The 13,119-nt window shown below is 45.2% G+C and overlaps 1 protein-coding gene across 1 annotated transcript in view; it reads left to right on the top strand.

Moving 5' to 3' along the window:
- LOC121037478 (guanylate cyclase 2G-like) overlaps window positions 1-13,119 on the top strand; it is a 46,779-nt gene that overhangs the window by 13,591 nt on the left and 20,069 nt on the right. The window contains 7 exon segments of the mRNA XM_040486924.1: window positions 391-526; window positions 1,650-1,771; window positions 2,415-2,578; window positions 4,858-4,995; window positions 7,192-7,275; window positions 8,000-8,104; window positions 8,629-8,700. Of these exon segments, the coding sequence (XP_040342858.1) occupies window positions 391-526; window positions 1,650-1,771; window positions 2,415-2,578; window positions 4,858-4,995; window positions 7,192-7,275; window positions 8,000-8,104; window positions 8,629-8,700 (821 nt within the window).

Below are 13,119 nucleotides of genomic sequence, written 5' to 3'. Positions count from 1 at the left end.
ACCAAAACTAAGAGGGAAGAGGCTCGCTAAGAACAAACTTTGCAAACTCATGCCCTGGGGGCCTGGCAGGCCATCTGCCCCCTTTTGTCACATCTGATTGTGGGTTGTTTGGTTTTTTTTAATGCTGGATGGGCTCCCCAGCATAGGCCTAACAACACACATCTGCCTGCCCAAAGTGCCTTGCCCCACCAGGGGACCACTCTGAACCACCTTTCCTTTTTCACGCTCCTCCTTGACCCTGTCTCAGATCTCCTGAAAGGACAAGAACCTCACTGCTGGCTTTTGGTGGCTGCTGGGCGGGGCTTCTGCTCATCTGAGCTGACAGACTGGCATTTCCAGCCACATGCTCCCCTCTGTCCCCCTCATCGTAAGCATCTTCTCTCTTCCCAGGAATCACTGGCCCCGTGTTTGTGGACTCCCAGGGAGAAAGGCACGTGGATTACTCAATCTATGCTCTACAGAAATCTAGGAACGGGTCCCGCTTTCTTCCTTTTCTTCAATATGACAGCGATCAGAAAGTAATCAGGTACCGGGTGGATCTTTATGTTTAGATGGTGCTACAGGAAGGGACCTGGGAGGGGGCGGGGGCTGGGGGTCCTGCCGGGAGGCCGGTTTAGGATCCAGCTCCTAGAATGCACCACACAGGTTGTCTGTTGCTCCTGAACTCAGGTGAAGGTCTACTCTGGGCCTTTAAAATAATCTTGCCCTTGCTTGTGGGTGTGGCTCAGCCACTTCAGATCCTAGTTTAGAACACAGCACCCCCCAAGTGCACCTCCACGGGGACCTAGGCCTCCTCTTGCAGCCAGGCAGGTCCCACAGGCGCGATCTCAGGGACAGGCCCTGCCCTAGGGGTGGGGGAACACAGCACCCCCTGCAGGGTCGAGTCCCCAGCCAGCCAAACCCACTCAACCCAGGCGGCCTGATTCCCAAACAGACAGCTTTGTGGACACCAGGACCTGGGTGCCATCCCGGCTTCCTGTACCCAGGAATCCCTGGGGAAAAAAAATCTGTTTTTGTTCTCTCGGCTATAAATCAATGAGAAAACTAAAAGGAAACCTAAAGCTTAATTGAATTGCTACTTGTCCCCACCATCACCACCCCCAATCCAGATTTGATTTGATACTTTTCTCCCTCCCTACCCTTTATGGAATTTTCATGTGCCAAAGTAAACTGGCCCAGGAAATGAAATAATCATAATCCTCAGTAACAAACAGATCCTCGGTATTGTAGGAACAGGCATTCTCCACGAAGGAGGCAGTGTTTTGGTGTGTGCAATGTCAAGGTGCTGTGTAACAAGATTTGTCTACATCAAACATGGGAGAAAATGCCAGCAACACCGGAGCATTGGCACATCACTTTTAAATCGAAAGTGACAGGGTTCCAATCAAAAGATTAAGTCAGCTCTTCTCTGCAACAGAATGATAGTGCCCTTCCATGAATTAGATGATCTGCAGGTGAGTTGGAAGAGTCTAGGTGAGGTGTGAAAACTGGATGGGTCACCAAATGTTTGAATTAAGAGACCAAGGCTTGCTTCTTGCAAATGACGTGCATGTTTCAGTTGCTTCTGCTCTGCCTAAGGTAGTGACAAAGTAGAATAAATATGCAGTGGGCACTGACTTATAATTGTCTTTTTTTTTTTTTTTTTTAAGACCCGTGAGGAATCTCTCCACTCTTCCTTGGCCCCAGGGCTCACTTCCTGAAGACAGACCCAGCTGTGGATTTGACAATGAGCTCTGTGGAAAGGCGCCTGCTTCTACCGGTCAGTGCGGGCGCTCAGAGAAGGCGGTAGGTAGGGATTCTCCCCAGGAGGGTATCTCAACAATGGTGGCACTGTTGACGTTTGGGGCAGGCTACTCTTTGTGTGCGGACGTGTCCTGTGCACTGAATAGCTGCATCCCAGGCCTCTACCCGCTACAGGCTAGCCACGCTCTCTAGTTGCAGCCACCCAAAAAATCTCCAACATCACCTGCCTCCCCTGTAGAGAACCTCAGCTCCAGGGAAACCTGGCCCCTGGGATGTGAGTCTCAGGGACTTCATTTCTCAGGAGTTAGAGTCTGAACAAGGGAGTATTGCCTGGTGCTCCTGGAATTAGATGGATCATAACAGAGAACAACTCTAAGAACTCATAGTGAGCGTTCAGTAACAGTGGTGGTGGTACTAGAAGTCATCCCCATTGTCTACAGTGGAAGTTTCTATCCACAGGGGGAGGTGGGTGCAGTTGCCATGGGAACCAGAGGGGAGGTCAGAAAAGAATTTTTGGGAGAGACAAGTCTGAGTGGACCCAGGACATCCTAGCTTGGACCCATGCCTGGATAGCCTTTGAGGCATCTGTGTGGCATGACCAGGCTGGGGCCAGGACGTGCTCTCTTCTGTTCTTCAGCGGGCTGTAGTGATGACATGTCCCTGTCCTCCAGGCATGACTGCTGTGATCCTCGCTATGACCCTCTTGATTACTGTCTTGGGAGCTGTCATCATAGGTCTTTGGTTAAGGATTCAGAGGGGAAAATTGCAAAGGCGAAAGGAAGACATTTGGTGGCAAATCAATTATGATGACATCACCATTCTGCCCCCAAACAAGGTGAGGCCACAGCCGGCCCAGATAGCCACTTCCTGCTCACGGCTAGTGATTTGTGGAAGGGACCTCATCTAGGAGTTTCTGAAAGCCGAGGCTGACTCATTTATAAAGTGAGTGCTTAACGGAGCCTTTAGCCCCACATTCTGGCTCTGGGCCTCCCACTTCCTTGATGAATATCCCTGGGAATGTCATTTCTGGGCCTTGGCTTCTGAATTCTTATAAATGATCAGATGGTCTCAAAGATTCCCTTCAGCTCTATTACCCTGTGGGTGTAAGGACTCATATATCCTGCTCAAATATCAAAGCTGTCTCCCGGGCAGCATTTCGTTATTTTTAAAACCACATGAACTCCTTTAACCGGCTGACGACGAATATAGTAAAAATCATTTGCTCAACGACCTCTTCTGAGGGAGGCGAGCCCCACGGAGGTGTCTATAAGGTGAGACAGAAGCCCCATAAATGGAGTGAGTAAATGTCTCAGCCGCATCTTCAGAAAGCAGGTGACATTTGGGAAGAGGGATTTGCTAGAGATGACCAGGAGAGAAGTAACGCAGGGTGAGCCAGGATTTATATATTTATAAATATATTAAATATTGATTTAATATACATTAAATAAATAAATGTATATTTATTACATTTAATAAACATAACATTGTTTGATAAGGGTGTAACATTTACATAATTTCAAAAACTATTACCATGACTGTATCTTATGACTCAGTGTATTTTAGCTTGAAATTTTGAAGTGTCTTTTCTTTCTTTTTTCTTTTTTTTTGTTATTGATATTGAACAGGGCAATCTTTGCAAGCATACATTGATTATTTGGGAGGATTTATTGCCCTACCGGAAATGTTAGTAAGAAATGTTCTTTAGATTAGAAAGACGGATTCAAGTTTCTATAGGTTTTTTTAAACAATTTTTTAAGTTTATTTATTTATTTTGAGACAGAGAGAGAGAGAGATCACAGGGGAAGGACAGAGAGAGACAGGGAGAGAGAGTGAATCCCAATCAGGCTCCACACTGTTAGCGCAGTGCCTGATGCAGGGCCCGAACCTACGAACTGGGAGACGATGACTGAGCTGAAATCAAGAGTTGGGACGCCCTGCCGACTGAGCCACCCAGGCACCCGAGTTCCTGCAGTTTAATAAGAGCTCTCTGTTCCTGGGAAGAGGGAGAGGGAGGGAGTAAATTTTGCTTTCACCTCAATTTATTAAAAACCTACAACTGAAATGAATTTTAAAGATCAGTAATTTTAGAATTTCAGAGAGTACTTGCTCAGGAGTACATGCTATTCAAGATATCAAAGAGAATAACAAGAATCTACGTATTTGACCAGATTTATGAGTCTTAAATATCTCAAAGCAAAAGAAAAGTGTTCTAGAATGTTGGTGTTTGTTAAAAAAAAAAAAAGCACTAAAGTGGGACCAAAGTATATAGGTTTGTTCTCATGGACATTTAGATTAACTGTGAAGATAAGGAATGCATTATGGGTCAAAATCAAACATTTCTCTCGTGTTACGTAAGCGTTGTTCCTGTTATATTGGCTTTCTTTTCAAAATTGTAGTTTGTATTATTCGTTTCTTTTTAGTGGTATTCTTGAATGTACTATTCATTCACTAAATGAGTTGTGACTTTCAAAAAATAAAGGTGACTTAGAGGAGCTCGAGGAAGCTCCAACACGTTAGGACCAGATCAGACTTCACTAGCAAGTCGTTTCCAAAGTCCCTGGGGGTTCTGGGGCTCACTGGTCTGGTCCTGGGGTGAATGACAGATTGGGGGTGGAGAGTGTGATGGAGAAGAATACTCAGCCTTCTTCCCTCTTCAACCAAATCAGCTCTGCTCTGTCCTGCCCGGTTTCTACATTAGGGTTCCAGGTAAGACTCTGCTTGAAAAACAGCATTCCTCTGTTTTAAATACATTCTCTAGGTGTTAGGGAGGCACTGGGGTTATTAAATAGAGAGGTAATGTGGTTAGGTGCTGATTTCAGAAGAGGATTCTGGCATCAGGAGACACATCGAATTAAGCGCCAGAGCCAGAACTTGAATTTGGGCCGCCTGACCCCAGAGCCTTACCCATGACAACTGTCTGTGGTGGTATAGACACAAGAGTGACTCATGTAGTAGCCAAGCATTTGGGTCAGAGGGATCAGGACTCAAGGCCTGACTTTCCCCACTTATTAACTGCGTGACCTTGGTGCCCATTTTCCTGAACTATAAAAGGCACACTCTCTTCGGTACTTGGTCGTGCTACGGAGAGCAATCGGGTTGCGTTGTGTTTCACAGCCATCCCAGAGATGCACGCCCGTGTCGAGAGGAAGCAACAGTAACTCATCTAGTGTGATGATTTCTGGGGATGCCAGTCCCCTTGTCAAGAGCCAGCAGGTGGAAGAGGTCTTTTATGCCCCTGTAGGGCCTTACCAGGTACTATTGAGGGCAAAGTGACTGCATGCATGTTGTAGTGTGTGTCTCTGTCCCCTGTCCTTTCTGCCAGGCAGGGCACTGTGAATAGGGGAACACTCCAAGTAAAAGCCAGGGTGTTCTTGTGGTTCCAGAGCGGTGCATCTCAAACTCCAATGTGTACATGAAATACCGGGGCTCTTGTTACAAAGCCGATGCTGTTGAGTGGGTCTGGGGTGGGGCCTGAGATTCTGCATTTTCCCTAACAAGCTCCCAGGTGATTCCTACGCTGGCTTCTAGACTAGACTCAGCTCTGTCCAAGAGAACTTGCCATAAAGAGGAAAATATTCCAAATCTGCATGGTCCAGTATGGTACTGTTCTAAGACTATTAAACATGAGTGTGCTGGGGAACCGGTTTTGAGTTTTATATAATTTTAATTTGGGGGGAACCTCATGTGGCTAGTGACTACCTTATTGGACAGTGTCTTCGTAGAGCATGTATTTCTGCCTCCTTGGTACGACTTCAGCACTGACGAATTGGCTGCTGCAGTATAAGCATGGACAGCCACCAGAGCCTGCGACATAATTCCTGCCTGCCCTTTCTCACCCTCTCTTCCACTCCCCAGACCGTTATGGCTGCCTGTGCTTAGCACTCCTCTAGAAGTTCAAGTCCTCTGGGTGAAAAATATGTGATGAAAAAAAAACTCATATATAGTGTTTGAAATATACAAAAAAAAAATATTATCTGGGAGGTCCCAGAGAGCAGGGGCCAAAAGCTCTAAGCAAGGAAAATTTTGTTCCTTGCTCTAAATTGGGTTTCATGAAGATTGGAACCAAAGCATTCCTCTTGCAACTGAACTTATTTTTCTAAATGTTTACTTGGGTTTTCGAACTACAAAAAAACTGTCTTGAATATCATCATCCATAAAACCCTGAGCACCTTTATTCATACAAAACTGTGTATAATGGTCCAGTAGCCATTTAGAGATGGCAGCCAGGAAGCCACAGAATATCTCTATTGATTAATCTTCCTGAAATATTTGCTCTCTTCTCCCTCAAATACCATCACTGGGGTCCCCAGCTCTTTATGGTAGTGTCCAAACTCTTTAACACGGGTTCAAGGCTGTCTACTGCCTAGTCCCAGCCTACTTTCAGAAAAATTGTTTTTCGTGGCTGAAATCTTATACTCTCCAGTCGGTCTTACTGCTTAAGCCATGTGTGTTTTTCACCTTCGACAATGCCATGACTACTGCCCCTACCCCACCCCCTCTGGAACCTTCTTGCCCTTCAGAGTTCAGCCTTAGCATTACCTCTTCCAAGAACCCTCTCCTCTATCCCACGGGGTGCCTTCCTCCTTGGGAACCCCATCATAGACCAGAGTCTTTTGCAACTAACCCCATACTAAAAGTGGGAGATCTTGGGTTGGCATTTAAATTGTGCTGAGGCTTGTGTGTCCCGATTCTATCTTTTTTTCTGTGCAGATTTCCCCAGGTTGTCAGATGATTTGTGGCAATTTATTGACTCTCTTAAAGCAAACTTAATAGGTAATGGCAATGAGATATGCCACTTCCTGAAAGCCAGATATGTGCCAAGCATTGAGTTAACAGTGTTACGTATTTTAACTGATTTAACCGTTGTAAGAACTCTATGAGATAAGTTTCCTTTTTAATCTCCATGGTACGGATGAGGAAATGGAAGCTTGGAGAAGTTAAATCCCTTGTTCAAAGTTAGTAAGCTGTAAGCAGTAAAAGGTAAGCAGAAGTAAGGTAAGAGCAGTAAGGTCGTAAGCAGTAGAAATGGCCTTGACCCAGGTATCTGACTCCAGGCTTACTCTTAAGACCTCAGCTCACCATCCCTTTGAATGAAAATGGGACATTACTGTGTAATAGAGTGTAATCTTGGAGTCAGATGTTCAAATTCTGGCTGTATTACCTACAAATGTGTGACCTTGGACAAGTTACTGAACCTTAGTGATTCCCACCTGGAAACATGCCCGTCTTGCAGGGCTATGATACGTGGGAAATGAGATCTTATGTGTTAAGAAGCTAGCTGAGCACCTACACATAGCACAGTGCCACCCTGGCCTGATCTGGACTCTGATGTCCCTTTTGTAGGTGGATTTCTTGCTGGTTTTCCTGCTTCCCTTCCTAGTCTTTTCTGAGTAGAGCTTTTCTGGATCATCCTGGATTAAGAGCATTCCACTTTGTCTCTGGTTCCAGGGAAACCATGTGGCCATCTGCTACGTGGGTGACCAAGCAAAAGCCTCGGTCAGGAAGCCGTCTGTGCTGCAGGAAATCCGACTGGTGAGGCTCCTCCTCCCTCTCCCTGGGAGAGAAAAAGTGGCGCTGATCTCTGGCTCTCTGCTGCCAGCTCCCTCTTCCGATCTGGGAACACCCCAGTCCAAAGGATCAATGATGGGAAGCTTCTTCCCTTTACCTTGGCCCACTACCCCCATCCCCTGACAGCCCAGACGTTAGGCTTAAGACCCTTTAGGCACCTGAAATCTGGGACCCCTTCCAGCCTTGCCCTTTTCCCTTAAATTCCCCCTGGCCTTCATTCCACCTCTCCATCCTCTGTGTCTGTGAGGATTGTTCACCTCTCTTGAAACTTTTCCTTGGATGGAGTCAGATTCATGGGGTCTGACTTCTTGCTCGAAATCTATGACCTGTCATGGCCCAGACACCATGGCATTGACAGCCATGAACATCAGGAAGCAGGGCCAGGTCTGTTTACTGTGATGTGGTTTTAGTTAATCCCCATGGCTAAGGTTAGACTTGGATCATTCCTCTGGTTTATTTGCTAGAGGCAGACTGCCTGGATTTACCTCCCAGCTCTGCCACTAATAAGTTGTACGATCTTCAACACATTATTTTGCTGTTGAGCATCAGTTTCCTCATCTGTAAATGGGAACAGTCAGAGTTCCTTTCTCACAGGGTCTTTGTGAGAATTAAGTGTATGTAAAGCACACAGCAGAGTTCCCAGCACAGAAGACGTACTACGATCATAAGCTATTATTATTATTTTCAGGTATATGAAGTAGGGCATGAAAACATTGTCCCCTTCTTTGGCATTTTCACAGAACCACCCAATGTCTGCATTGTCACCCAGTATTGCAAAAAAGGGAGTCTTACGGTGAGCGAACTAGTAAACCTTACTTCAGGTTAGATTAATAGCAGCTAATAAAGAACTCGTCAATGTTTTGCCCTTTATCCAAGAACAGTCCCTCTCTGGTTTAATTGCAAGACCTGCATTATCTTGTTGGGCCGCCTACAGGGGATACAATTAGCAGTGGAATTGCCAACAGTCAATTTTTCTTTGCTCTGGGTGGAGATTGCCTGAACCTGTTTTTGTTGCCTAAGACACTATTGCTACTTCTGAATTGTGTTTTTGGACCCCCTCTGGACCCATAGTATGTGACCATCATCTTTATGTCTGGAAAAAGGAAGTATTTATAAGACTCCAGACTTAACAATGAGTCAGGTTATAATATCTCCTGGGAAATTTCGAGTATTGGCTGTAGAGTACTCTGCCTCAGGTGGCTATATTTGGTTCTGGTCAAAATGATCCAACATATTAGAATCAAAACCATTCAGCACACAAAACTCCCTGTGCTTCAGGTTGAGTCAATGGTGATAATCTGAGTAACTGTCTTTCAGGATGTTTTGAGAAACTCAGAGAATGAGATGGATTGGATATTCAAACTCTCGTTTGCATATGACATTGTCAAGGTGAGTATGGCATAAAACTTAAGGAACAAATACCATAGCGTTTTTGAGTTGTTCCGTGTTTTTGGTGAAGTTGAACTGTAATCTTTCCTGAAAACTCTGATCTTGCTCAGATCTCCTCAAAGTGATTGCACTTACAACTCACCACTTCAGTCAGGTTTTCCATTCTTTTCACCCTCCTTGATTTCAAGTAGGCACACTAAAGTTGAAAGGGATGCTAGGTTTATCCAGTACCCAAAGAGCAGAGTATTTACATTTCAGGGTAGAACTTTTTACCCCGAAGAAAATCTAATTACTAGGCCATGAAACAAGCTGGGGAGGAAGATTCCCAATACCCCTTCTTTCTGCCTAGTTTTTGATTCCTTTCCCCAGAAAATGGGAATTGGTGCCACAATTACCTCAAAGCTCTTGACCTGAGAGGTGGGCTATGGATGCAGATCTGGAAGCTGTAAAAGCGGGCAGCAGAGTCTTTCCTTTGGGCAAAGAGGGTTGTGGTGTTTGGAAAGAAAAAAAAGTAATAATAGTAGCAATCGCAGTACTTGTGGCCTTGTAGCTAAAGTATATTTAGTGATTATTTTTGCCTGCTTTCTACCACTTTGTGTATTAACTTATTTAATTCTCACAACAAAATATGAGGTAGGTCTATCATAGCTCCACTTCACAGATGGAAGGGGAGTATGGGGAGCAGCACGTCAGTGTGGACCAGCTAAGTCTATCCTCCTCACCCCGGGCTAAAATCCAGCCTCATTTTGTAAACTTGCCCTGCCTGCTTTCACCATCAGAGGGGACTATGCCCACAACCTGGGAGTGGGTCTTGGTGAGGAAGTCCCTCAGTCTGACACATGGGCAGCAGGACAGGGCTGGCCGTCATCTGTCAATCAACAGTCCATTCATCAACCAACAGACTCCTTTAGGTTGAGACTTGGCCTGGGTGTTGTGAGGAACACAGGGTGAAATATAAGCTCTGCCTTCCTGCAGTAGTGACTGGTGAGTGACTTTGGAAAGTCACTTCCCCTCTCTGGACCTCAGCTTCCATGTGCGTTCAATAGATGAGGTTGGCCTGACTAATATCAAAGAGGTTTTTTTCTTTTTTCTCTAGGATTTGATTGCTCCTTATTTCGGAGAAGCTGAATCTTACTGGCCTTGTGAAACTTCGGTTCCCTGGGCTCTGGTGGAAACCGGAATATTGTAATTACCAAGAAAGGTAGACAAACTGAAATCGCCTATGACTGGGTCCTCCCGGACAACCTTGGGCCACCACTGTCATTATTTTAGTAAAACTGTATGGAACATCTATTAAGGGTTGGCCTTACTCTGGGAACTGTCATAAGAAGACAAGGACTTGTTTTCATCGCTAGATGGAATAAAATCTAGGTACAGAAAAAAAAAGTTAGGAAATATACATATAAAATTAAATGGTGGGATAGTTATAAATAGGATCTGATGTGGCATCCTTTTCTACCCTGGACTCCTCTCTCCTTCCCTTCACCCACATTCTCTTCCCTTCCTACCAAGCCCAGAGAAGTATTCTAGACTCCAGGGATCTGTCTCCTGCCCCAGCCAAAACAGATGACATCATGTATATTTGTTATGAAGAGAAAACGAGTAAGTTAACTGTCCCCAGGTAAGATACGAATAACTAATAGATTTAGCTTTTTCCATCGGCATTTGGTTTTTGAGAGGAGTGAACCCAAAGGTTTCTCTGGAGAAATGCTAGGGTAGGTGATAATGGCACTCTGAAAGGAAAGTCTCCCTGGTATTAATCAGTCCTTTCAGGTCACTGAGTCTCTATCATCCCCTGCTCCATGCCAGGGGAACCAAAGACAGCTGGACACCTTGCTTTAGACGGATTGCTGTCTTCTGAAATGGAGCGTGCGCATTATGGGACAGTGTAAGGAAGTCATAATGAGTTCAGTCAAGGCACATTTAGGCGCTTCAAGGTCAATCACTCTGCGAGAACTCCTTCGAAAGGGACTGTAGTAACATAAAATTCACGAAAGCTTCTCAGAGATTTCCCATTGGTGACCCAGGCACTGAGCCAAGCTCTGTACGTCAGGTTGTGCTACTGGCCGTCACATATCAATCATAACAACAATTCCTCTCCTGATGTTTATTTGACCAGAACACCCTCGATGCCAGGTACCAGAGAAATTCCGAGATGCCACAGACTTTTCAAGTCAACCGACATATATTGACTGAGCACCTAATTTGACTGAGACCCAATTCTGGGCATGGAGGGCACAGAAGAATTGGCTCATTGTCCTGTTCCTGAAGAGTTCAACCCAGTGGAGCCAGCCTGGGAAGGAGCTTTGGAGATTATAATACTCTTCTCGAGTGAGGGATGGGACTTCAATTTCTAAGTAAGAGAAGTCTTAATGGATTAAGAGGACGAGAGCAGTTGGCATTGAAGTTGTCTTGGGTGTTTGAACCCTGGCTTTCCACTACTGACCAGGTGACCTTACCTACCTTGAGCCCCAGTGTCCCTGTGTATAAAATAAAGGTAACAACAGTCCCCGTCTCGTAGAGTTGTTGCGAGAACTAAGATATGCTCAGCACTGTGCTTACCCGTTAATAGGTATATACCAAATATCATTTGTTAGGTGAAGCAATAGTGTTGCTGTTATCACAGATAACTCCATCACTAGTACTAAAAAAATGTACAGTCAAAAAATTTATTCCCCCAACAGTCCTGTGGGATGAATTAGCACTGTCCAAAAAATACCAGCTGCATGGGACTACTAGCCACTGGTAACGTACGTAGCTCCAACTGAAGTGTGCGGAAAGTGTAAAATTCACACCAGATTCAAAGAATTAGTAAAAATATCTCACTATTTCTATATTGATTACATATTGAAATAAGTTTTTTAAATACATTGGGCTAAGTAAAATATATCATTAAAAGTAATTTTACCTATTTAACTGAACAAGTGAAAATTATACACGTAGCTTGCACTGTGTTTCTATTGGACAGTGTTCTTAATAACCAGCAATTCATGCCACTATTCGTTCACTTTTAACTCCAATATTAATAAAATTAATAGTTACTCCGTTTTCAAGAGGAAATAAAATGAGGCTTAGTGAAGGTGAAGTAACCACCCAACTGGTAAGAGGGAGGTTGGGATTTGCAACCAGTCTGTCTCCAAAGGCTGAGTTCTTCCTTCCATGTTCTGCTTCTTGCCTGTATAAAGTACAAGAGACCCCAAATGTGGGATGCAGAAATGAGAGCACTGGGGGTACCCACCACTCAACTTTCCAGGAGGGGAGTAAATGTAACTAGCAGACAGGTCGGTAATAGAATTGCAAGAAGTGCATGAGATCTGGCACATAAGTCATAAACCTCTCAGTTCTACTTGGCCTGTGACAATACACATAAAATCATACTTTTCCACCACAACAGGAAAAGAAAAAGAACTGAAGAGATGTGTGGTGTCTCTTAAAGAGGACTCCATTTCTAGGATTTCCACTGTATCCCAAACATCTCCTAATGGAATGTGCTCTGTTAATAAACCTGGACATCAGGAGTGATCAGTGGTGACCAGATGTAAAATGTCTCCTGCCTAGGGTGGGCCTGGCTCTAGCAAGGCCAGGGACAGTTGTGAGGGTCAGGGACAGCCCTGCTGCATGGGGAGGTCTCCATGAGGTGAGAGAGAATTCTTGATTGGACAGAGGTCTCCCCAGATTGCATGCCCAGACCTTGGCTTGTTGAGCCTCACTGGAGAATTCCAGAGACGGCCCCCAGACAGCCCCCTCCGGGTTCAAGTGAGTGGGTTGCAGTCCCAAAATGTGATTGAACTCTATCATCTCAAAAAACACACAAGCCTCCTGAATTTGGGGGTGGGAGTAGGAGTGGTGTATCCACTGCCCTGGGGGTTTCCTCACTGCTTTCTGCATTAGCCTGTATTTCTTTTTTTTTTTTTTTTTAAGTTTATTTATTTATTTTGAGAGAGAGAGAGAATGAGTAGGGGCGGGCAGAGAGAGAGAGAGAGGGAGAAAGAATCCGAAGCAGGCTCATACTGTCAGCACGGAGCCCGATGTGGGGCTCGAACTCACGAACCGTGAGGTCATGATCTGAGCTGAAACCAAGAGTCAGACACTTAACTGACTGAGCCACCCAGGCACCCCAGACTGAATTTCTAATGCATTATTGGCTCAGGAGTTTTACTAAAGCAGGATGGTGACTCAGACTATGATCACTGCTGGAGGGAGAGTGAGTCCCTGAGCTGGTGACCAAGAGGCCCAAGGACCCCATCTCTGGGTGCAATAGTCCACTCAGGGCCTCCTCACATTCATCTTTTCTGGAACATTGAGTGCTATGGACCACACCCATGGGTGACATCACCCCCCTTCTCAGCGGGGCTTGTCATTTGAACCTCCTATCATGGTGTTAGGAGAATAGGTGTGCTTTGACCGCCCCGCCGCCCC

The sequence above is a fragment of the Herpailurus yagouaroundi genome, unplaced genomic scaffold (genome assembly GCF_014898765.1).
Source record: "Herpailurus yagouaroundi ecotype Mexico unplaced genomic scaffold, PumYag 163, whole genome shotgun sequence".
Taxonomy (NCBI): domain Eukaryota; kingdom Metazoa; phylum Chordata; class Mammalia; order Carnivora; family Felidae; genus Herpailurus; species Herpailurus yagouaroundi.
The sequence above is the reverse complement of the archived record's forward strand: the minus strand, read 5'-3'. Positions and strand labels throughout refer to the sequence as shown.